Source organism: Buteo buteo, chromosome 19 (assembly GCF_964188355.1).
Source record: "Buteo buteo chromosome 19, bButBut1.hap1.1, whole genome shotgun sequence".
In the NCBI taxonomy this organism is placed as follows: Eukaryota; Metazoa; Chordata; class Aves; order Accipitriformes; family Accipitridae; genus Buteo; species Buteo buteo.
In genome coordinates, this window is record NC_134189.1 from 14,067,233 (window position 1) to 14,093,894 (window position 26,662).

At 42.6% G+C, this 26,662-nt stretch overlaps 1 protein-coding gene across 12 annotated transcripts in view; it reads right to left on the reverse strand.

Moving 5' to 3' along the window:
• Positions 1-5,338: 5,338 nt before the first annotated feature.
• Positions 5,339-26,662, reverse strand: part of MICAL3 (microtubule associated monooxygenase, calponin and LIM domain containing 3) — a 186,490-nt gene continuing 165,166 nt past the window's right edge. For 9 of the 12 annotated variants that reach the window (XM_075051258.1, XM_075051257.1, XM_075051255.1 and 6 more), the window contains 4 exons: positions 13,898-13,963; positions 11,465-11,564; positions 10,384-10,457; positions 5,339-10,299 (listed from right to left, as the gene is read on the reverse strand). In XM_075051258.1, the coding sequence (XP_074907359.1) occupies positions 10,115-10,299; positions 10,384-10,457; positions 11,465-11,564; positions 13,898-13,963 (425 nt within the window). In that variant the 3' untranslated portion in view covers positions 5,339-10,114. Of the gene's footprint in view, positions 10,300-10,383; positions 10,458-11,464; positions 11,565-13,897; positions 13,964-23,588; positions 23,640-26,662 lie in introns of all 12 variants that reach the window. The other 3 variants (XM_075051259.1, XM_075051249.1, XM_075051253.1) reach the window with 3 other exon arrangements.

Here is a 26,662-nt window from a genome sequence, read left to right on the forward strand (position 1 = left end):
CATAAATTGAACTTTGCATTTTGTATAGCTTTATGGGTTTAACGTAGTTCTACTTAAACTATTTCTTATTTAATACAGCCCTACAGGTTTAACATAGTTTTGCTTAAAGCAATGCTTGCTTTGTATTTAACACAGGCTTCCTGTCATGCTCGCATTTCTTCCCAACACGCCGAGTCATGGTACCACTTTCCGCCTTTGTTTTGCTACACAGAGCACGCGAAGGGTGTTTAATCAGGAAGGGGCTGGTCACGGAGTGCTTTTTAAAGTTCCTGGGATTCTGCAAAACGAAGACCAGTTCTGATTCAGGTTTGAGTCATGTGTTGGCCAACCCACTGGCGGCTTCATGCTGGGAATTAGTAGGGGAAAAAAGCGACACCAACATATCTGGCAATTTTTGTAAATTCCAAGGAGTTCCAAGAGAAGTTTCTGTTTTTTCAAACTTCAGTTTGGTCTTGGGAAGTCAGCACTGCTAGCCCCAAGTAGGCAAAATGCATACACTCTCGTCCTTCTGCCCAAAGTGTATATATTTCTTTTGAGAAATCTGCATTTTGTTGTTTGTTTCTGGTATCTGAGTAATAGAGTTTATTTTATATATTTGTATAGAAAATTTTAACAATAAAAAGGAGATGTGATCTTATCTTTTGCTTCCAGGAAACCATGTGATTCCTGTGTCTGAGACGTTCAGAAAAGCACCACTTTTTGGAAATACTTGTTTATCCACTCCCTTGCTGTCCGCAGGCATTTACACTGTTGCAAAGATGCCAAGGGAAAAATGGTACTTTTTCCAGAGCTTGGCTTGGACAGTTTGGTTTTTTTTTTTCTTTCCTTATTTTGAGTGCTTTATAAGGGGGTGCAGGCTAAGGAAGGAGGCAACACTTCATCCCTTCTCTCAAATAGTATATAAAATGAAGGAGAAGGCCCCCTCCCTCCCTCCGGCTCTCTCGGAGGATGACGCCAGCTGTGATGCAGTCGAGCAGCACATGCCAGCACTGTTGCTCTCACCCATGACCACCTGTAGGATCCTTTTCTCTGGTAAGAGCTCTGTTGCTGATGCTGCTTAGGATTTAACGGAGGAAGATGCACTCAGGCCCTGCTTGAATTCTTAAAGGGAATCTCCTCCAAGAATACTTTTCCTGGAAAGATGTGAGGCCAGGTAGCATCCTTACAGGATTAGGTTTGCACTCTGCTATATGCAGAAATTAAAAAAGCAATTGCTAATGTAGGCAGCTCTCACAGCACTGCAGGTGAGGACTTTTCAAAAACTGTTAAACATGAGGGAAGCCAGAATGCCAGGTTTTTCACCTGCTCTTTGCTCTTAGTGTTAGGCATGACTTCCCCCTAGTTAACTGTCAGTTTCCTGACAAGTTACATTCATTGTCTTTATCCAGGCCAAGTTATATCTTCTGCTGCCAAGAGGCGGCTCTGCGTGTTACTTAATGAACCCATTATACATCCTTTTTCCTGTGCTTCTCCTCAGAGCCGAGGGCATATTCACACTCCCACTTTGCTAACTGCTGCGCTATTCCTTACCTCGGCACTGAACCCAAACAGCTGGGGAGGGGTCGCAGTTGTGTGCCAAGGGGAACAGCGTAGGGTGGGTGAGGCAGCTTCGCGGGCATGAAACACCACGTGTGGAAAGAAAGGGTTGGGTCAGAGGCTCCTGAAGGCTGCTTTCATTATGAATGGAAACCGAAAGCAGCAGCTGCCACCACACTGGGTTCCTGAGGCGGGATTTCTTTGTTAGAGGGCCTTTTTCTGGTGTTATTTCTTACACGCACATGGCTAATCTGTGTAGGAAGTGTGACCCTGCTCATCTTGGAGGGCCCTCTGTCCAGAGCTGGCGTAGGTCTCTGCTAGAGCAAGCAATATAGAAGGTCTCTCTAGGGCGCTGGTAACAACCGTAGTTTACAAAATAGCAGAACTTTTGGGTCCCCAATTGACATCGGGGGCTAACAAGCTTGTAGTGTAATTAAAAAGCCATGATGAAGTGTCAAAAGGCTGGTCTCTTAAGCTATGGGTGGGAGCCAACCTCCTGTGTCCTGGAGTCCAGTGGTCACTTTCCATATATTCATTTCTCTTCTCACATCAAGGGAGAAATCCTTGCAGACTGGCCTTTTGACACCAGAGGCATCCCTGCCAGGTGACCGCAGCTTTTTCCCACTAGCATTTGAAAGCAAGAGACCAAAAGGACAAGAAGAATTGTAGAGCTTGAAATGTCCCCAAAGAACTGCCGACCTACTGAGCTGCACAAACGAAGGAGTGAGCTGTGTTCCTCCTGCCACCTATAGCACAGCCTGCCATCCCCAGCCTCCAGGCCAGAAATTGAGGCCCATCATCCCCCCTGCTGCCATAACAGGTCTGCTTTAATCCAACCACCTTACACGCACCAGGGTTTATCCTTTGTTTTGAAAATGGTTGGTCGGGCAGGAAAGTTAGACTCATTGTTTGGGATTTCCCCAGCTGGGATTTCCCACAACATCCTGTGTGTTTTCTGCCTGTTGAAAAAACAGGCACAAAGTCTTGTGACTTCTCTCAGTCTACTTAATGACAGCAGTGCTGCTGATATCATTCCTCCGGACTTCAAGCTCCTGATGTTTACTAGACCCAGCACCCACCACTTAGGCTAAACATGCGCCCTTTTCAAACAGAAGATCATAGAATCACAGAATGGTTTGGGTTGGAAGGGACTTTAAAGACCATCTAGTTCCAAACCCCCACCGTGGGCAGGGACACCCTCCACTAGACCAGGTTGCTCCAAGCCCCATACAACCTGGCCTGGAACACTTCCAGGGATGGGGCACCCACAACTTCTCTGGGCAACCTGTTCTAGTGCCTCACCACCCCCACAGTGAAGAACTTCTTCCTTATATCTAATCTAAACCTGCTCTCTTTCAGTTTAAAACATTACCCCTCATCCTATCACTACACTCCCTGTTAAAGAGTGCCTCCCCATCTTTCCTGTAGGCCCCCTTTAAGTACTGGAAGGCCACTATAAGGTCTCTCCAGAGCCTTCTCTTCTCCAGGCTAAACAACCTCAACCCTCTCAGCCTGTCCTCACAGGGGACGTGCTCCAGCCCCTTGATCATCTTGGTGGCCCTCCTCTGGACCTGCTCGAGCAGGTCCATGTCTGTCTTATATTGGGGGCCCCAGAGCTGAACGCAACACTCCAGGTGGGATCTCATGAGAGCGGAGCAGAGGGGGAGAACCACCTCCCTTGACCTGCTGGTCACACTTCTTTTGATGCAGCCCAGGGTGAGACTGGCCTTCTGGGCTGCGAGCGCACATTGCCGGCTTATATTCAGTTTTTCATCCCCTTCTCCACAGGCCTGCTCTCAATCCACTCATTGCCCAGCCTGTATTTGTGCTTGGGATTGCCCCGACTGTTACGGATGCACGCATAACCAAATCCAACAGGTGTTAAACTCAGATTTATTCTTCAGTAAAAAGTTAGTTAGAAGTCTGGTAACATTTTATAAACCACAGGCTCAATGATGTAAAGAGAATTAATACTACACAGCTGACTCAAGAAACCCCACGATTTAAAGTGATGGCTCCGAATCGTGCGTGTCACTCACCTAAAAGCTGAGGGCTCTCTCCCTCCAGGAGTTGCCTCGGGTGGTGCTCCGACCCGAGGGGGAGTCCCCAACTGCAGACCCTCTGCTCCCAGGAGGACTGGTTTCAGCGTGTCCTCCAGCGGGACCCCCTTTATACCCCTGTCGAATCTGACCTGTGGTCATTTAATCCTATGGGCCAGGAGGGTCACCTCTGTGTACCTGGCATGTCTCGACTGGCCAGTTCAAATTCCAACCTGTGGCCTCCAGGGTTTAGGGTTTTTTTTCCTTCCCCTTCTCCCTGCCTGGAGAAGTTTCATTTCCTGCTGGTGGGATGGGGGCGGGGGGGGGGGGGGAAGTGTACTGCCACACCGACCCGTGTGCAGGACCTCGCACTTGGCCTTGCTGAACTTCATGAGGTTCACACAGTCCCACCTCTCCAACCTGTCAAGGTCCCTCTGGACAGCATCCCTACCCTCCAGCATGTCAACCGCACCACACGGCTTGGTGTCGTCGGCAAACTTGCTGAGGGTGCAGTCAATCCGGCTGTCCACGTTGCTGGCAAAGATGTTAAACAGCACTGGTCCCAGTACTGACCCCTGAAGAACGCCACTCATCACTGGTCTCCACTTGGACATCGAGCCATTGACTGCAACTCTTTGAGCGCGTCCATCCAGCCAATTCTTTATCCACTGAGTGCTCCATCCATCAAATCCGTGTCTCTCCAATTTAGAGACAAGGATGTCATGCGGGACAGTGTCAAATGCTTTGCACAGTTCCAGGCAGATGATGTCAGTTGCTCTTCCCTCGTCCACCAATGCTGTAACCCTGTCGCAGAAGGCCACCAAATCTGTCAGGCACAATTTGCACTTAGTGAAGCCATGTTGGCTGTCATCAATCACCTCCTTATTTTCCATGTGCCCTAGCACTGTTTCCAGGAGAATCTGCTCCACGATCTTGCCAGGCACAGAGGCGAGACTGACTGGCCTGTAGTTCCCCGGGTCTTCCTTTTTTCCCTTGTTAAAAATGGGGTTATGTTTCCCCTTTTCTAGTCAGTGGGAACTTCACTGGACTGCCACGACTTCTCAAATATGATGGATAGTGGACCTGCAGATGCATCTCATCAGGTCCTGTGGACTTGTGCACCTTCAGGTTCCTCACCCAGACAAGATGCCTTTTCTTGACACATGAGTTGGTGAGGTTGAAACTCTGAATCCTTCCGGCTTGTTCAAGGGGCACAGCTCCGGAACTGCACATCGCTTAGCTAACCTTCCTCAGTTGGCACAGTGCAGATGAGACACAGGCATGGAGTGGTGAAGGCTTAAAACCACACAGAAAGTCAGCACAGAGGCATTCATGTCATTCACTCCTTATTTTATGCAATGCTGCTATACCAGCATCAGATGTTCACACTAGTGCTGCAGGCTAAGGAAGTGAGCTACAGCTACGGAAATGAAATCCTAGTTCCTACAATTCAATGTACATTACCTTCACCCCTTCTTGGCTATTTATTGTAATTTCTCTTCACAGTGAATCTAAAGAAACAATGTAAAATATGGAGAAAGAAGGGCTATGTATTGGGGCTGTATCAAGATTGATTTATTTGTATCTCAGATAGTTCAGATGGGCTCCAAGTGTTCCAGCAGAAGAGAAATTGAAGTCAGGCCCTTTAACACCTAGATTTGTATCTCATTTCAAGATCACCTTCCCTCAGCTCCTGGCTTCCTCTTTAATCATGAACCATGGGAATGAACGCAAGGGAAACAAATGGTAACTCCACCAACAAAAAGAAAAAAATAATTAATTACTTTATTTTTTTTCTTTTTTTAGTTCAGTTGGCCATCTGAGGTGCTAAAATCTCAACACCAACGAAGCAAGTGTGCATAAAAACAAAGATAAAACACAACCAAACAGAGAAAACAGGCTGGAACAGAGTTGGGTTTTTTTTACAGGTAGGGTATACGCTTTTCTGTTAATACTCCATACATGCCAACCATAAAAGCCTTGAACAATCTGAATATCAGAGTTCACTTTCATACAAAAGGGAAGATGCCAAAGCAGATCCCTTCCCCTGGATTAGACTTCACGCACACACGCATGCATGCACAGATAGAGAGTATTTAAATTACTGCAATGCCATGACAACATGGCATCCTCCCCTTCACATCTGCTTTCAGCGACGACCTCATCTGCCCAGCTACCCTGCCTATAGCAGTACTCTGAGCAATCCAAAAGCAGGAACTTCTGGAAAGCTTCTAATCTCTGTTATTTTGCAACGGTCAGAAGCCAGCAATCTCCTTCTCTGTGAACTATATACAGGCTGGTTATTAGTATGCTTTAGAGTTCTCTTTATTGCAGACAGCAATGACTGAAATTCCCATAAAGCCATATTGTGGCTTTTCAGTTTGTACACAGGAGATTTTATAACACAACACCTTTGTCATCCACTGGTGTCTGGTGTAAACACTTAATTGAAAACTCATTTTAAAAGAATGTTAACCAAACAAGGTGTATCTGTGCACATTTTAGGAACAGCTGCTAAGAAAATGGAACTGCTGGCTGCTCTAGATCATGCAGTCTAGACCACTTATAATACTTCATAATGTTCAGGATTAGGATGTATAAAAATATTAAAAACCACCAGAGTGCACACAAATGTGGTGACTAGCTCTATGCAAGCACCGTGTTCTAAAAGAGGCCTAGGCATTGCACAAAACTCAGATTCTTGACCCTGGGGGTAACCCAAGGATCCACTGGTGTCTTTACATACAAACAAATATTTACATAAAATGCAGAGACGGATAGAGAGAAGGACAGACTTTTAAAACTTGCGGTTTGCTCTAAAATATGTTCAGCAACGCAGTTTGTAACATGCCCTAGTGAGACCATGGGGTATTGGTTAACTGAAAGAAGGAATATGTCTGGAAGTTGGAGCTGAAACATCTTGTCACCTCCCCACACATTAGTTCTTTGAAGCTCAGGATTTTACAGCCGTTTGTGAGTTTTAATGAAAACATGGTTAAAAGGAACAGAACAGTTAAAAAAAAGAATTGTACTGTGAAAACAGCAGATTAGTTGTTTTGGCAGTCCTCACTCCCCCATCCCCATTTGCCTCCCAGGTGTTTCCAGGAGGTGGTATCCCCCTCCCTTCCCCATAGGGGACTGAAGTGCTTGCCCCATCCTCAGTGTGCTCATTTCAAAATGAACACAGGCTAGGTTCCAAGCTCGGCTTTCCTCCTACTACTGCAGGGAGGAAGCGGCCAGCCCCTGGTATGGACCCTGTCACACGGGGATGGATGCCCTTGCGTGCCCACTTCTCGCAAGCTGAGGGCCTTTTCGCTACCCTCATACACAAAATGGACACGGGTCATTAAATACACATGGCTGAGTCATGTGCTGCTGCCCACCTGGGCAGCACAAAGAGCTAGAACATCCTACTTGGATTCTGATACAAATAAGGGATCTTGTGGTCACAAGAGCCTTCTTCAGCTTTAAAAATATAAAATTTGAATTAAAAATATTCAGATAGTAAAAAAAACCCAGTATCTGATATGCAAGTCATATTCTTAAAGTGCAACGGAACAGCAAATACAAGTTGTGCCTTTTACAACCATTTGTAAAAAAGGCCTTTTAACATTCCCTTTCGTGTATTTTTAATTAATTTGCATGTGCGATGTTAGCTCTTCATATTCATTCTCACTGCTGGAGGCTTTCAGCATAACCTAAAGAGTTCAGGTTTAGAATATGCGGTTTTCCCCTGCAGTAGGGCATTACACCCTCAAGTGATACCACTCTTCAGTATTGCAAAGATCTGGCCAGCGTCCCCCAGCATGAAAGGGAAAAATAGTAATCTGGTATTTCTTCTTCAGGATTTCTTTCTGTTCTACAGCTCACATTCAATGATCTTTTGTTAGCAGTTAGATGTGGTCCATATACCTAGTGCACTATAAAATGGACTGAGGCCAATTCTCTCCACAAGACAGTTTACAACAAACTATGTTATCTGGCTTCCCTCTTTCTTCCCTCCTCCTCTCCAGCTTCCACTGGCCCCTCAAATGCAGACTATGTAAACTACCATTGCCAATTTGACTTGTGCAGCTGGCCCCTGCATGGGCAAATGGGGGGAATTCTGTTGGACATCCTGTGGGTAAGCCAACACTCTGTGATGATGGTATAGCAGGTACCACTTGCTAACATGCACAATTACAAAGTAGCACTACAGCTGCCTGCCTGCTTGGTTTCAGGAGCGTCTGGATTTAATTTGTAATGCCTTAGCAGAAAACACTAGGGGGGAGGTAAAGGGGGAACACTTGAGGCAGAAAAACCATGTTTCCACAGTTAATAACCAGCACTGCTCAGAGTCTCTGGGGACAGTCCTACCCATTCTTCCTCAGCCTGAGGTATGCTCCTGAGTCAGAGGTGAATTCAAATAGACCCTGGCTTACAGAAGACCTCTCTGAAGGAGATAGAGAACCAACAGCAAGAAACCATGCTAAATTCTGTCCTGGAGCAAAAGATTAAAGGATGTTCAGCCCTGCTTGGGTGCCTTCCACCAACAGCGTAAGTTCAAGCTGAAAGAGTCAGTACACTGTATGAATATGCTTGGGAATGGGACACTTTCACAAAGACATTGGAGAGCAGGCTTAGTACTTCTTTAACAAGAAGAGAACATAGACAACCTCCTAAGGGGGGAAAACCTCTTAACACATCACGTTAAGGGTGGGACACGTACCCAATGCACAGTGCTATTTCAGCTCTGCCGGGACAAGTTAAGGACATAGTGTGCTGAGGGAATTCGTCAGTGAATCGCACTGAATTGCTCAGTGCATATCCTGCTCATTGGTTAACGTACAATTACAATGAGTACCCTCCTGGCTGAAAAGCAGCAGCTTCACTAGCTGAGCCAAAAGGAGCTTCTTCCATCAGATGCAGCAGGAAATGTGCTATTTTTGTTTTCATGGAAGTCCCTCTAGCTGTATCTCAGGAGTGTGTCCCCCCTCCTTCAGCGAGAAAGAGACATATGGGATATTTCTACCTCACAGCTTTGGCTTTCTTATTATAAAAATGTAAAATTTAAATAAATTATAGGTTTATTAGTCCAACAGAGGGAATCTAGGATGCAGAAGAAAAGTATGCTAGGAACACAAAGAGATTCTTACAACTCCATGAGTGCACGGGATTTTGTCATAAAGGAAAACTCCTAGGGCAGGATACATCCATGGGTACATAAAGGCTGTCCTTGCTGTGAAGCAGGGACCAATCCGCAGTAGTGTCTTTCTCTAACAGAGTTAAAACACTCCCTCCACAATCAAATATGTGTAAAAATCAAATTATTAATAAGAACACTAATAAATAGCCACAGGTAACAACGTCCAGTAATTTAGAAGTGGAAGTTGTAGGATGCAGCAGGCACACACACCCATCACTCGTCCATTTTTTTCCTAAAAGATACAAAAATGAATCTTCTTTCAAGTATTAAAAAAATAAGTTAATTGACATAAAAGGGTCAAAGTGACTGAGGGCCCAGGCAGGTCTTAAGCTTTGTTTCCAATGTGCAAAAACAAAATACAGAGGAAAAAAATAAAAACACTGAAAAGTCTTAATGGTGGTTCAGTCACTTAAGGGCTTCTCCCTTTTAGGGGCCTAACAGCCAGGGAATGCTGCCTCTTAACACCCCTGCCCCAGCACACACTTACCACTGTCCCACAGTCAGTATATTCCAGTGTCAAAACAGTCACAACAAAAACAGAACAAAGAAGCCCACCAGCCTCTGAGCTGTGGCCATGAAGACTAAGGCCAGCAGTAGCTGTCTCTCCAGTGTGTAGCAAAGCAGAAGGGCATCTTCCCTCTCTCTTCTTCTCCCCTTTTTTCCCCATAAGATGATGATTTAGGAGGCTGTGATAGGGAGAGAGTCCCCTGATGCCCCAATCTCTCTAAAAAATGGGAGGCAGAGAGTTTCATCACACATACTAGTAGTATCTTTTCTGTCTCATATTTCTTCATATCCATGCGTAATGATCAACTGCAGGTTTCTTTGGTGGGGAGGAAGACTAAAGAAAAGAAGGTGTTGCCCTGGGCTTCTGGAGCTCTCTCTTGACAGCTGACTCCACCATACAGGCTGCTACAGGCTGCTGTGGTTTTCCAGAGAGGGTTGCCACTTCCCTCCCTTCTATTAGAACTGGTGTAGTAAAAACGGGAAAGGAATGGACTGCCATAAATCCAGTTTAGTTAAGGGTACTTCTTCCCTTAACCTCCATCCCCACACATGGATTATTCCTCTCCCTCCTACCACACACACAAAAATATGGTCCATTGTATAGGACCTCAAGGAGACTCCACAGTCTCAACTCATTATCTTCAGCTTGGCTTGCAGACATGTAAAACTTAAGCTTCTGGAACCAACACACTTATCAAAAGGCTTCTGAGTGCTTCAAACCAAATCCCTGCATGCTGTCGGACCCTTTGGAGGTTTCCCCTTCAACATCTTCCTATCCACGTAATTCTGGCGAACTCAGGGTAGGCCAACTGGACAACACAGACCAGCGGAGGTAAATGTGTTAAACTCAGGACCAGTTCAAGCTAAAACCTTTGGAAAGCATGACTGCCTCCAGGTCCTTGTCTTCTTCTTTTTCTCGAAGCCGTTGCTCCTCAAGGAGAGCGACGAGAGAATCTCTCTGCTCGACTACTTCTAGCATCTCATTCAGGATCCTCTTCTCCTCTGAGAGCTCCTCATCTGTCTTCAGATGATCTACAGAGATATCAAAAACTATCAGCATACACAAGGCTAGAAATACGCACATACAATCTACGGAATGTTCCCTTTTGCTCTCACCTTCTACTGCCATCCTCTCCCGGAGTTCCTGCTGTAATCGACTCTGCCTGTCTTCCAGTTCTAGCTCCCGAGCACTGAAAGGGAAATATCAGGAGTCCAAGTTCTGGGTATATTAAAATACTCCATACATTGCTTCACATGCATTCTCAATTTCTGCTCCCCTTCTAGAAATCTGCTATGCATTTTTCCAATCCGTTTTGGAACAACTCTTGAAACACCTGAGATATATAACTATATTTTTTTAAAGATTTAAATGTACTTTCAGCATCTCAAGTTCTCTACCTTCAGCTATAGGAAGTGCAATAGAGAAAGTTATGCGGATTATAGGTGGGATTAAATCTAAAACAGTGTGTAGGAACTAACAAATCTGCAATCACTGCAAAATTATACTTTACCTCTATGTATCTCCTGCAACTTCCCACTCTAAAGAAAAAGTCACTTATCAACTAAGGACATGTCAGGCCATTGCCTTTTCAGATTACAATACAGACAACACTTTGGGGCTTTTCTGACACAGGCATCAAGATGACCAGCCTCTACACTGCCTGGGTCAGCTGACATACTCAGAAATGAATTTCAGTGAATTTGCAGCATGGGGACTCATAAAGTTCCCCAATTTCATTAACAGGAAAAAAGCCTTATCATCTGAGCCCAAATGAGAGGCGCTGGGGTCCCACTACAGGCAGAGGGCCACATGGCAAAGGTGACTGAATTAAACACTTCTGGCTACACTTAAAAGTGGACTACCAAAACCAGGAGTCACACATTATTTCTGAATAGCTCGAAAACACTTGTGTAAACAAAGACATGTTTTATCCAAGAACAGCTTGGGAAGGGCTCAGAGCTTTAAACACGCATCCGTACTTCCGCATGTGCATAAATAGTTGGAACTTTCATTCCTTATTGCATTATTCCTTCTTCTACCACTCCTCTGAAACATACTCAGGTTCATATCTCAGCCAAGAATCAGCCTAGGAGACTGCTGACCTCCTATCATTAAGGGGAAGACAGTACTGACAGATCTTCCAATACTCTTAGTGACACTGTAATCCCCCTTTTGAAGCTTTGCAGATTCACTCACAATATCATCAGTTCAGACTCGTAGCGAACCAAGGCATTCTTCTCCTGCACCAGCTTGAACCACTCCTGCATCAGCTTGGGATCATCCTTCTTACCCATGCCTGCCAAAAAAGAAACCTGGTAAGTTTTCAGGTAACACCCTGTGATCCTTACAAGCCCAAACTGCAAAAACAACAATGGGGCAAAATGTGCAAAGAAAGCCGAGCAAGATGCTGCCAGAGCACTCCCAAGCCGGGTCCATTCAGTTTGCCTAGAGTAAACAGAAGAGTGGAAGTCACCTCCAAAAGGATTCTCTTCTCTTTAGAGCCTGATTTTTTTTTCCCCCTTTCTGTTTTTCTTGTGATTGCTTGTTTCTTCCTCATTCTTAATGCAGAAAGCCCAGATTTCTGTAAGCATTTCACTTTTCCTTTCATTAGAAGAGCATTATAGATCCTCACACCAGCTACTTAAACGTATGCTCATCAGAAACAGATTCAATTGCCACTCCATGTGTTTTACCTTTATTTTCTTCAATTGCATGTCCTCAATCTTTTCTTTTACTGGCCAAAAGTAACATCTTGTCTTTTCTTTTTTCAATAGCTAAATAAATCTTTCCTGACTGCTCCTCCTAGCCATGTATACCTATCCATCTTGAAGACCCCCTCTGCACAGTGAACACAGAAACTACTACTTCTACTGTATTGCACATCAGCACTGGAAAGAAAAAGAATCCCCGGACACATTTGCTAATATCAAAGCAGAATAAAAATACCTTGGGCCTTGGCCACCTAGTACAGAACTCTTAGTTGTTATTTCATTTATTTTAAAACCCACTCCTAAACTTACTCAGTAGTCTACTGATGAATCTCTTGTCTGTCTTGAGTTACGTGGAATAAATCGCAGAAAGCTGTTCTCAAAGCCTTCTGTTAAAATTTACCAAATGCAAGAGCTTACCAGGGAAGCTCCTCCTAGCAATCTCCTGGTCTGGACCACTGATTCCACACTGAACTACCTGCAGATGAATGCTGTGACTTATATCAGACACCCTCAAGGACACTAGCAATGTGTCTGCCTGCATGGAATTGGAGGCAGGAGCAAGGCCTCAAATCAAGCTCAACAGTATTTTTGGGTTGCTGCATCCTATCAGCTTGCACTGCATGTAACCTAGGCATCCTAAAGTAACTAACACCCCTGCCCAAGTTTGTTATTAAGGATACATACTATCTACATCAAAATCAAAAACTCTCAAATAGTCATCTGGATGCTAAAAATAATCAAGCAGCAAGCTTACTATTCAAACTCTGGGAAACACTTCACAAATACCACATTAATGGCTAGTTAATTCAGACCTGTGCCCTGCCTCCATCCTTAGGAGCTCAGAGAAGTGCTGCACTGGAGGTAAACAAAGGAGAGCCTGCAACTCCTAGTAACCTGCAGCTCAGGCTGAGAATACCTGCCTTTGAAAAATAGTAATAGCAGATCCTTGGGGAATACCAGACCCAGTTGTACCACCCTAAGAGCCTCCGGCTCTGTGGACTTTATACCAGTGTGTTGCTCAGTTCCAAGCATTCCTTTCTGAGCATCTCTGCACAATATGCCCATGTGGCGACAGGAGAGGGAGACTGTACATGCAGATGTCCAGTGCTGTGGCGCCATGAAAACACTGGGAAGTCTCCCCATCCTTTCCGATGCCAGGATGTATAGAAAACAAATGCCTCTAAGAAAAAGCCAAAAACACAACGCTACTGACCTATGAAATACATAAGTATTTTTAAACAGCCAATGAGCAGAGGAATAATGGGAGGATTGGAGAGGGAGCACCGACAACTGATGTGAGGGAGCACCATGGAAAGCAGAGTAAGTGGTTAGCAAAATTACACCATGAACACACATAAACAACCCCTTCCCCCATGCCTTGGCAATGGAAACTCTACAGCAAACTCCATTTGGGACAGTTAAAGAATGCACTCAGCAAGACAGATGAGGGAAAACTGATCTAGCTTAAGGTTTGTTGGTTTTTAAAGAAACCAGTCCTTATAAAGACACAGTATTCCTTTAATCCATATATACTAATTAAAAGGCCTTATTTAAGGAAGCAGATTGTCTTCCCTTACCCCACCTTCCAAACATCTTTCAGGAGGAATAGAGAAATTGAAGCCACCAAATGAAAACAGAAACTTTTAAGTGTGATGTTACTGCTCCCACCGCTGCTGCCCAATGTCCCTCCCAGTCGCTACACCTTCCCTAGCACAGCTGGGACTAGCAAAAGGGATACTGTACCTTTAATAACCTGCCACAGGCTCAGAGAAGCTGGTTACCAGGTTACTACTGAGAAGGTTGGTTTGGGGACACAGCAAGAAAAAGGCTGGGGGCCTTGTGGTCACTAGCTGACTAGTGCTGCTACGACAACCCAGCTGTGGTCAAGGAGAACAGGGAGCGTGTGAGGTTACGTTACCTTCATGGGCACAGCAAGGGCAGAAGGAGAGAGGTCTACGACGTGGTGTCCCGGCATTGGGCTCAACTTCAATAGGACCAAACGAGGAAGAGGAAGAGGCAGGAGAGGAAGAGGAAGTTGGAAGTGGAACGGAAGAGGAGGAAAGGGGTGAAATAAAAGACAAGCAAAGGACAAAAAGCATAAGAGTGAGAAAGAAAGGAAACACAAGAAGAAAAGAAAAGAAAAAATACAAGAAATGGAGAAGCAGAAACAAGGGATACAGTCTACAGATGAATAATGTCCCTAATAAGCACAGATAACAGGTAAGAGGTAGACTGAGGTACTGGTGAACTCTTACTGAGCTGTACAAATACCAGGCAGGAGGTTATTATTACTGTACTTTTTCCTAACATACATTTTTCAATCACATGGTCTTTAACCAAAAGGTTTGTGAACAAGATGTCAGGACGAGCAGAGATGAATATTTAACTCCTGCTGATAAATGTCAAATTTCAAGCAGGGTTACAAAAAGTCTCGCCTGCATGCATAAGACACCAGCTGTAAGCAGCCACCCTACCTTAAAGCTTTATCAGTACCATGCTCTTAACACCATGGCAGCATCCACTGATGGTGAAAGTGTCCTTTTTAATGGAAAATAATTTCTTCAGACAGGGAACATCATGGGAAGAATCTGATTAACATGGAACCAGCCTGCCAGGATCTGCTGTGTCAAGTATGGTGAGTACACATGTACTCAACTGTACTGTTGTGCTTAGAAGGGAAAAGGCTTTTACGTGGATAAAAAAAGTGATTCACATCAGGATCTGCAGGGGCAATGACCAACTGAGGGCTTTGCAGAGTTAAAATGGTAAATTTAAAGCTCTCCCTTGACATTCTCATTTCACAAAGCATTTTAAAGCTTACAAGTTCTGTTAGTATCAGTGACTTATTGAATCTTTTTCATCACCCAGTGAAGGACAAACATTTCTCATCTCTAAAACGGTTCAGATGTTTTAACACTGAGAATTTGCTTTTCAGCTGTACTTAATGTTACAGAGATAAACAGAAGGAAATAACCAACATCACTAATAGTTACAGGAGAACATATGCACCAGGAAGGTGATAAGCCTGAAACATCAGAGCTAGCAGAATGGAACATTTACTGCTCTCAATGCACAACCGCATTTATAAAGAGGAGGCATCTCTGTGTTGGGAAAAGGCATAAACTCCACAACAATAATATGGTAAGAATAACACTTATTTTGGAGAAGTCAGCAGAGCTTGATATATGTGGTTTGGAGACAGCTTTACAGAACTAGACTACCAGTGAACTGGGAAGGCTTTAGAAGGGACCATCACAGAACTAGACCAGCACACAGAGGACACGCTGGAGTGAGAGGGAGAGCACATCGGCTTCAAAGCCTGCGACTGAGCAGCGTGGCTTTCTCAGACAGGAAGAAACCTCTGTACTGGGAGCAGGAAGGGGCAACATTAGGAGAGGTGGCACAGTTGGCCATATGACAGTTACAAATAAAGGATTGTACCAACATTAGTTGACAGTACCAGAACCTTAATTCTAGTTGTTCAGAATTTTCCGACTTCTTCATTTAAAATGGAAGAATATTAGGGCTTTTTTTTCTGTGATTGCCATTTCACAGGTTAGGTTACAAAAGCAAAAACAAACAAGAAAAACCCCAAACCGCAAAGGCACTGTGAAGAATAAGCTTCCACACAAAGCAGAGCATTTAGTGCACGACACCTGTTATATTTTTTTATTTCACATCCTATCTTATTCAGCATGAATTCTTTTATATATGCTTTAATTCTCTAACTTGGTCCTGGGGGGATCAGGAGACGAACATATAATTATATGGAAAAATCCACTTCAATTTTTCAGGGTTTGAGATTTCATTCAGAATTTTGTGTCTCTGTGTGTTTGTATGGAACGTTGATAACTCAAAAGCAGCTATATTTATACATTTCAAACCATGGACATACAGACTTGGTGAGGAATTCCCAATTTACCATATTTGATCTGAAAATAAATATCTGGTATGTGAAAATGCCATTCATCTCATTGCGACATGACCACTAACTTGTCATCACTAAGCAAAGGGGCTGAGCCTAGGAGAAGATACCATCTTTGGTCTTCAGCAAAAAGCCACAGGACTTACATAGCAGAAGGCTGTAATACTGAACCCACTCGCTGCAATTGTGTTTTCCTCCTTTGCTCTTAGTTGTGCTATTTTTTAACAGAAATATTATCTTCCCACTCTTGCCTAAGGAAAACATGTCCTTGAATCAAGTTACAAAGTCCATGGTATCTACAATAATCTTGCTACTGGAAATGTTAACGTTGCTTTTCAGTAAAGTAATGAACATAACCTGTACTATTAAGAACCTTTCCAATTACTCCAGATGTAAATTATAGTTGCATCAGTGAATACATGTTATATGATCGTTACAATTGCTTTGGAAGTCCAGCCCAGGATGATTAGCAAGGCTTTAAAAAAGTGTTCCTTATGTACTGGAGGTCCTTAACAGTGAAGATAAAGTGCAACCTGAAAACTTACCTCTTCTAGTTCTCTAAAGCTGTGAAAACTACACCAATTATTATGCTCTAAAATACATATAATGCAGTAGAATTCTAAATATATTTTTTAAAAATTCTCTAAGGTGACAGTCATGAAAACTGCCTCCCCACCCTTGCTAATAAAGAGTATTGATACATGTGGTACAGACACTACAAGCAGACTGAAACAGGTACTTTGTAACTTTAAGAGGAAAATTATTTTATCTTATTTCCTGAAACAGAGAAAGATTTTTCGCTGACAGTAACAAATCTTTAAGTGTATTCCATGTCACACATTTCGCTATTCCTTCAGATGAACTCTTTCAAGAAAAGGCCTCTTAACTGTTTCAGAAACAGAGAACCGTGGAAAAAAAAAGATCATTTTGATAAATGGAAAAAGCATTCCCTCAGCCAGCTGATGAGTTTAGACAGTGATGTGTATCATCAGATCGTTCACATTCCTGTCAAGGTTAATTTTTAAAAAAATGCAACTTCACAGCAAGAGCTCTCACTTTGTATATTTATGTTTAAAGATAACCCTGGGAAAAGGCTGAACTCATCATCCAGTACTATTAAAAAGGAGATCTATACAATACCCTTGCTCACAGTACGGTGTCAAAAACCATCTCATCTACCTCGCCCTTATCACTTGTCCAACTGCATAATGGAAATCCTTACATGTCTTCTTATTTCTCCCAAAGCCATCACCAATACTACAGTATATAGAATTATTGTTATATTATTATTTAGAGAAGACAAATCACCACTTCATGGGCTCATTAAATTAAAAGCATGATCATCACTGCAAGACAGTTTTCCTGGCCATGGAGTCAGGGCCAGTGGGAAAAAAATTTTGATAAGCAAATAAAAAACCAAAACAAAACCCAATCTCCTTTCTGTTTAAGTTTCCTCCACCACCAAAAATCTCAGGCCAGGTCTGGCAATACAGGTCTTCATCCACAGCATGGGAAGAGTGCTGCCAGCCGCAGTAATACAAGCTACCCACTGCCCCACTGAGGCAGTTCGCTCAGAAGAAGCTGAAGGGTAAGAGAAGAACCACTTCTGTGACAATTCACTTCTCAGGTTCCCTCTGTGCTGTCAGCAAGAGTCTGAGGTGTGACCATAGGTTCTGGACAGAAAATTATGACTTATTTTTTCCCCAGAGAGGCAAACCCACCAACAAACTGTGTTAATCACCAGTTGTTCCTTTTCAATGCCACAAGGCAACTTTTCTGAAATGCACGTAAAGCCTTCAAAGCAGAGCTCAGCAGCCCAAGTAGCAGAGAGGCAAGCAGAGGCATTCAGAAGGGCGCACGGGGTGTCTGGTACGGAGCCAGGAGCTGCAGCATGTTGGGGAAAGGACCATGCCCCAGCTCCTGAGCACACTGAACATTCTGGAGAGGTAGAAGCTCTGCCTTGCAGATTAGGCACGTCCCATCAATAAAGTGACATGAATTATCTTGCCTCTGTGAAAAGAAGCCTTTGCCAGATCTTTCTGGGAAATCTTTCATGCAGTAATGACAAGAAAGACCTTGTTTGTCATGGTACCCTTGAGAGATTGCAGACTTTGCTACAGTGGTGGAAACCAAGAGCCAGGCCAAGAATAAATACCATAGCTCACCACCACCAAAACAGGGAACAGAGATTGTATAGCCACCATGAAAACATACCTTCCTTTTCACTGTATGTTGTTCTTTATTACACAAGCTACACTGGACTGTTGTCATCTTTTCTACTTCTGATTTTCCTATTGTTCAAAGAGCAATACTTCAGGACTGTTTTTGCCCTTTTCTGCTGTAGCTGCATAACATTTCTTCATAATCTGAAGCACAGGAGTAAAAACGATCAATCAGGATGAAGAAAGCACAGCAGAAAGTTTGGGGTGGCAGACACCATTATCCCAAGCTACAGCTCACATCGATGACCTTCACTATTTGCCCATGTCCTGTGGTGTGAGAGCTGTGATGATTTCTGAGTAGTGAGCCACTACAAATCAAAATGACTTGAACAGATACACCACAGACCAAATGGGATCACATCCTTTGTAAGCTTTGCATCCAACGACTTTGATTTCTATATTGCCAAGTAACCAGGGCAGTTTGGAAATCAGCAACACTGGGCAGGAAATCCAGCTCTGAGGCTAATCTTGACTCTCATGCTGCTACTTGACCTCACAAGCTAAGAGCATGATACTTTAGAAATTCTTATTCTACTAACAACTTCCAACACCCATTTAGCAGGCAGACTAAGAACTCTAATTTTAACTTAGTGCTTAAAATAAGGATCAGTCCAAAAGAGATCAGTAAGACAAACTGTGCACTGATCACAGGAAATATCCTTTTTCCCACCTTTTAAAAATCAGTTATGGTCAGAAACCCGAGTACTGAAAAATACAGCATTCCGACTTTACTATTTGGTGCAGCTGTTCAACAGCAGCAGCACTGTAAAAGAGCAAGAATACAGAAAACCACCTCTTGGAGAATAGTATCCACACAACTGCAGGTATTATAAAGTTGAAGGCAAGGATTCTGACAATTATCCCATAAGCACATCACTCATTATGTCTGACCTAACAGTTTACTAAAACTGTGTCCAACCCAATATCATCTAAAGCACAATCACTAGAAGAAACCTGGGGAAAACTCAGAGACCACTGAATTGTCATGCAGACTGAACCACACCTTTATGTATCCAGCAGAAGGCAGGGTGGGGTGGGGGTGGGTGGGGAGGAGGAGCAGGGAGGGGAAAGCAATAGTTGGAGCAGAATATACACACAAACGACTGCACAGAAATCTTCTGCTTCTACTAAACCTCAAGGCACTTCAAAATGTAGTCAGAATTAGTACAGTCCTGCACTGACCCTGTCGCCCAAGACTGTTAGTTTTTGTGTGCAGTTGTGAGACGTGTGCAGAAAGAAGCAGGTAAACGGCAATTGCTTTGTTTCCACTACCTAAAAAGTACTTTAATTATACTTAACAAGTTCTGCTTATCAAGTGCTCTTTCCTGCTCCAAATTTACAGCAAAGAAAACATGTTACCAATTCACTTCAGTGTCAAAAGCAGCTGCGGACTGTGAAAACAATGTTTATCTTAAAACTCCACTCCTCTTCCAGGAGAGTTGTGTGTGCCAATCACAAGAAATAGGACTGTTCCCACTTGAGTATATCAGACTCCAGCCCTGCAGACTTACATCTACAGGACTTTAAAGGACGTAGTCAGCTCAAGTATTATGAAGAAGTTAATAAAAAGTGAAGTTGTTGTAGAGTATTCTTTAAACAAAGTACAAAGAATAAAAAAAAAAAAATGCAATCGCACTTTTTCTCCCCTGTTTACCTGATGTTCATAAGGCACTTAACAAAAGGGAGAACATATGTCTGAAATCAGCACTATCAAACACACCAGCTGTCTTCCTTACATCCTTCTTGCCTGTCTTGGCATACTCCAGCCAAGAGCAAAGCAAGATGGGAATGTGGAGCTGTTTCCTCAATGATTCCCTTCTGGGTGCAAGGAAAAGGAAGCCACTCATTTGAACACAGAGGGAACAACGGAGGTACTTTCCACAGGCAGATGAGGAACAAACTGGGACAAGGAACCCATGGGTAAGGAGGAAGTAGGGCTGGGACTAATTAAGCAAGGAGACTAATAATGGAAACTACTAAGGGAGAAGAGACAGAGAGGAGAGGGGGAAAAGGGTAAGGGGGGAAAGGCAGATTTCTGGAGAAGATATGACCTACAATTTTCCAGACAAATAATGCTGGGTAGAAGAGGGACCAGAGCCCAAAAACTCTGGGAGAAGGCCAGAAGCAGGTATTCAGACTGAGGTGACTCAGTGAGAAGACTAGAGCAGGAGTGAAAGACTAGGAACAGCTAGCAGGGAGGAACAGGAGGTCTGAAGGGTAGAATACTAGGATCTGTCAAGAAGGTAGGATTAAAATTAAATGCCTGAGAAGCAGAAACTGGGACTGAGAATGAAAATGGAAGTGGGGTAAGGAGCTTTGGATGGAAAAAGACAGGATTAGGACAAGAACCATCTGGAAAGAAGGAATAAAAGGGACAAAGAGTGTGTATCCACCAGACCACTGCATCCTTCCAGTGTCTGGCTCAGAGTCCATGTTTTCAAGTCTCACCATTCCACAGCTGCCAGCAAACATCTGTGATATCCACTGACCATGTCCCATTTCCTCTCCATGAGGATCTACACAGAGGATGACAACCTAGTGTTGCTACCAGTTATTCCATAAGGGCATGAGGCAGAGTTCTCTGCAGTGGATCTAAAGGTTATAAATCTGTTGATATATCAACATAATACAAAATCTTAATTTCAGTTGACTTTGCAACCTTTGTAATGTTCTTTTAACATAACTGCATATACGATATACACATAGGAATAATTACTCAGAATTGAAATGTGACCATCTGTAGCATGAAATGAAACATCTGCTTTACAGCAACGGTACATGAAATTCTAGAACAGGAAGAGAGGATTATGGCATCTGAGCAGAGCAACAGGGGTAGTTAGGATAGCAATCTGTAATCCTGCAAACTGGAACTTGACCAAGGATGTCAGAAGTTACCACTCCCCTGCAGAAGTTGTTGCGCAATCTGTAACAACTAATGAAACGCAACTCTCATTAGTGTAAAGAAAATGCGGAATAAATTAATGTCCTAATCATTCAAAAATTATTACCAATTTACAGATAACTTCTCAGAGTATTTTGCAATTTTGCTTATCATTCTACTGACAGCGTGACTCTAGAGTCATGCCTATGCCTCAGAGACACAAGTTGCCAGTAGAATAATTAACTACACAGCCATCCTAGCTGCTTATAGTGCTCAGCAGGACCACACAGACACATGGTGTTCCAGGGATTTTAATGGCACTTCACCCAGATGCAGCATCCTGCACAGACATGTTAATTTTGAAGCTGAGCTCTAAATCTGCCACTGAATAGTGACCAGTATCATCAGAGCAATGTATCCCTTCTGGCAAAAGTGTTCTGGCAGCCCCAAAAGCAAATATAAAAGCAAATTACAGAGGCAACAAAACAATACTGTAAAGCCACATACTCCAGGCAGGCTCATTGCATTTAAAGGGATACTGCCCAATACAGTTTTTTAAAGCTTGTTTCAAAAAAGGTATTTTTGAGAGGAGCAGGATATAGTTTTAAAATCTATCAACCGTTTTTAAAAGAGTGAACATTGTCTCTGACTGTTGGAAGCCCAAGTGACTGAGTCACCGTATAAATAAAACCAGCCTGTTACAGAAGATCAAAAATGACCACTCTGGGGTAACTGGGTTCAGAGAAGTGGAAAAAGCAAACACGCAAAAAAGATAAACAGTAAATTCAATATTCGATTAAGATTTTCTTCAACACAGTAATTTTTTAAGTGACAGTGTCCCTTTAAGTAAAGATAATTTTGCATTTCTTAAAGCCACTATTAGTGATTTTGATGGGATTGCTGTCTCTAAAGAGGTATTAGGAGAAGCAGGAGGAGGGAGAGGTATAGTGGAAATAGCATTAAATAGGGATAAGGGTCTGTTAAGTGTAATTCAGCATCAACCCTTTTACAGCTCCTACCCTATGAACATACAAGTATGGGCCAGCCCTGATGGACATGAACAGGAAGACGGTTTTAAAGTCTCATTGCAGAAGATACCCCAGGAAAGAATGCCAGAGGGACTGAACAGTGAATTAAGCACAGGGCTAGTGGAGGACTATCACATCAAATTAGCACAGGGGAACTGGGCAACAAATTAGGTCTACTAAGCAGAAAAGTCTTCCATTTAGAAACTTGAACTTATGTGGATACTCTTAACTCAGGTGGATGTTCTTCAGTAAAAGCTTATTGTGCCAGGACAATTTGGGGTCATTCCCAACAGCCAGCTACAGATAGATACTATGTGGGACAGCCTCCTGGTGGAGGAGGAGAAAAAATGACAGTTAAAAGCCTCAGCAAGATTATGTTTGAATGATCAAATGCAGAACACAATGGAATCAGGGGAAGACTTCTAGTGATGTGTCTTGGATCAGGCCTAGAGCGTGTGGATCTTCCACTCTGTGCAGCTGGACTGTAATGCACTCCCTCAACAAAAACACAGCTCAGTTCAAGCAACTTTACGCTCTGAAAGACAAATGAAATGAGACCCTCTGATGACCAGGCAGACCAGGCAGAGTTTGCTTTCTCTTGGATCCACTGACAGACGTGTTAATTTTATAAGAATAGATTTAGGGTGATTAAACTAGCAAAGGGAATTTTAATTTTCAAGATGGGCAAATGCTAAACAAATGCCATTTGCAACCCAAAGTTATCCACCTACTAAGGGATTCAGGAAGTAACATTAATTAAAGAAATGCAGAATCATGGTGCAGCGTGATGACCAGATTGTAATCGCTAAGCGAAAAAGAGCTAAACACTGTAACGTGTGTTTAGCCCTAAATGGGATATTAAAAAAACAACATAGCAAGAAGCTTATTAGCTGTGTAATGATGCAAACTGGGCTGACTGGAAACTCAAACAGCAGGTTCCAGCAAAAATGACTGGAACTGTCAACAGCAGATTCTCTCCTGACCTTACAGTAAGACAAAACAAGAAAGAAGAAGAGTCTGTCATCTACAAGTGTTTCCAAAGTTCCTTGAGGGAGCATTTTGTTTTTGTTAGATCATCAACACGCTCTGGCTTTTTTGGAAGAAGCAAACGAGCCTCAGGAGGGGAAGAGGGAGACAATGGCATGACTAATCCTTTACAGTGCTGTTAGCTCCTGGCAGCAGATCAGTTCTGCTGTCCCCTTCACGTTACAGTATTTTCCTACAGAGATGGTAGAGTTGGACTGTACAAAGGAGAAACAAAAAAACAGAACAGCCTTCCACTGCTAGCAGGGAATGTGGCTGGAGTGAAAACAGTAAGTAAATTTTAAAATAATCAGCACTGTGGAAAATAGAAGAGGGAGCCTTACATATGGTTTGTGGAGCATGCCAGGATCTCCTCTTCCTGAGCTGGAAAAGGGGTTCTGCTACAGCCAGTCATGTGCAAGGGCTGTTTCTTCTTGTTTGTGAGCCAAGGATGGGAGAAGTAGGTGAAGGGAGGGGTGGGGAGGAGTGTCAGCAGGGTTAGTGTCAGCAGGAGGTTCAGCCATACATACCACCCAGATGCAAGTCGATGAGGTCACTGTAATAAGACTCTCCCCAATAGTCTACAACAAGGAATTGGTGAAGACAGTTATTGAATCAGATACCCACCCTAGCCCCACACAATCAAAGCAATATATGAGAAAAAGACATACAGACAGAAACAACAACAAAAAAAGGCAAACAAGAAACATGCAGCTATACAGGTGGGCACATATATATATATATATAAAAAAATAAAAATTGTATGTCTCTCTTTCTCTGTATATATACATATATGTACACACACACACAAATATATCACAAACATATATATTGGGAAGATGAGGAGAAAAATCCCAGCAGGCAGGCAAGGACTTCCAAGGGGAAGAATCAAGAAGTCTACACAGAGACACTTGACCTATTTCAGCCTGCATCAGCACCCGAGACTGATGTCTTTCCTGTTCTTGCTGAGAAAAGCAGAACTAATCTTGTTGCTTACATGCTGAGCAATATGTCAGAAGGAAACAGTGTAATTTCTTAGGTCAGCTGCAGGAAAGGTGTAAAGGGTTGATTGCTTCCAGGCAAGTGAGTGGAAGACGTGCGTGTACGGCACACGGGTGGCAGGCACTGCCTGAGTGCTGATGCGAATGGCAAACGCCTAAGTGTAGAAAGATGGGTATGTGTGTTTCTGCTAATGCAGTATCTATGCCAGAGAAGAATCTGCACAGAAGTGTGCAGAACAGAGACGTGTATGTCCACAGCTGCTAGAGACAGGTAAACCATGAGTCTAGCACTGTGTAATGTTTCTTTGGGGAAGAGACAGATGGGTGTACTGAGAGCACTATTTCTCACTGCATAAGATTCACTTGATGTAAAGAGGTGGCTCTTAAATTTTTCAGTATTGATCTGACAGTAGGATACATTTTCCCAGCTCTTAAAAATGACTATCAAAGTGTATGCTAAAGGAAGATAAGGGAGAAAAAAAAAGGTTCCAGAAATTTCTGATTTTACATATTTTTAAGTTAATAATTGAAAAAAATGAAAAATCCACACAGGAAATCAAAGTCATAAGCATGTCCAAACAGGCGAATGCACTATAATATGAAGTAGTGTTACATTAATAGCAATCCCATTCTAGGTGTCTCTTGGGACACCACAGAAAAATGGGAAAATTTTTCATTGAGATTATCCTACTTTACCTTTGCAGTGAAATACCATGAAGCAAAGGAAAAAAAGGGATGACAAAAGCTTAGACCACCTGTATATGACAAACTTGCCACCTGAAATAGAGCTTACATTGTCACTTGACATAGAGCTTACATTCCAAATCATTCATTCTTGCTATGAATGCAACTATCAAAGGCTGAGATTTTCAAAGATAATCACAGAGAACATATTAAGGCAATTAAGTAATCATAGGGTGTGAGATCATTTATTGAATCAGAACCTAAATGTTAGATTGAGCATTCAGCTTTTAAAAGAATAAAAGACCAACTGCACCTGAGCCAATTTAAAAAAGGAAAATACAAGGAGGTAGCCAACAGGGTGCAATTATTTTGTCAAAATTAAAGTTGACAATGACCTCCAAAATATTTCTGAGTCTGATTAGTTGAAGCTAGTATCATCATCCAAATACTCCAACTTGACAACTACCAGATAATGAGTGAAATTCCTGGAAAGAGTATTGAGCTGTCTGCACCTATTACTAGGATCTAAATTATCTGCCATCTCTCAGGAAGACAGCAGGGCATTGCTGTGAAGAATTTATGGACAGTCTTCTCATACAAGTCACTTGGCAAGAACATATTAGCGATGATGCAAAATGGATGGAAAGTAGAAGCAAAATTAGTCTAGAGTAAACAAATTCTTACCTATAGTACTGGGTTTTGTTCTTACCAGTCCAACTGAAAAATATTTTTTTCTAAAAATGGAAAGAGGTCCAGAGATCAGCGATCTGAGCAATTAAAGTTAATGGAAGACCTCTACAAAAGCAAAATTTGAAATTCTTCACAGACAGGAAAGATGACTAACAGGCAACATGCTAAAAGGTGGTAAATGACATAGACAAGTAGTTCAGATGGTCTTGTCTATCTTTTTTCTACAATAGAAAAAGAAAAGAATCATTACAAAATACAGAATTCTGTTTCTTCCAGGATTTTGAAATATCTAGTAGTAGGAAACTACTACTAATACTATCTAAAACTTTGTATTTAAAAGCCTAAGTCAGTGAATGATTTGTTCATTCCCTACAGAGAGGGAAGCTGAATAACCCACTCATTACAGAGCATAATATGTTCTCCTAGAACAGTTAATACTGGTTGCTGTCTATGGGACAGCCATTATTTTGCTCCTGCATTGCAATCCTTCTCTATTTATGTGGACAGAGTATGTGCACAGGAGGCATACTTCCCACCCTCACCCATTTCTTCCCCTTGTAAAAGCTTATTAAAAGGAAAGAGGTTGGTGGTTTTTTTTTTCAGATGACAACACCACTTTATACACTGCCCTTCCCTTTTTTAACTTCTGTTTACATGGTTTCATTAGGGGAGAGACCAATCAGAGACAAGAGCATGACTCCACAGCTTTACACAATGGTACTTGCTGAATGTGGTGGTCACTGTTAGGTCAGTATCTTAGGCAATGCAGATTAAAGAAAATTATACTGCTCTCCTGAATAAATTAATGGCTACTGGAGGCAGAAATTAATTGTACTCATGGAATGTGATGCCACAGGCTTTAAAAAGAAGAAATTCATTTATTTTATTGCAAACATGTAAAATGTCCATGCAAGAGTGGTTAGAGAGGTGAAACATGGAATTAATTTATAATCTTGTGTTCCAGTCAACACAGGTTAGAACATGCTTTTTTTTTTCCTCCCCCCAACAGAATGTGTTACTTGTTAATCCCCTGAAATAACTGGAAGAGTTGAGGCTGGTGAATTCTTTATGACAGAGTTAAACTTCTGTAACCATAATGTATGATCTGTTGATGGAAACATGTTGCAAGAGCGAAGCCTACCCTAGAGACTTCTTGAAGAAAAGAGATTAATTTTGCAAAGAGTGACCTACGATTTCATAATTCTGCTAGGAAATTCACAAATACACAA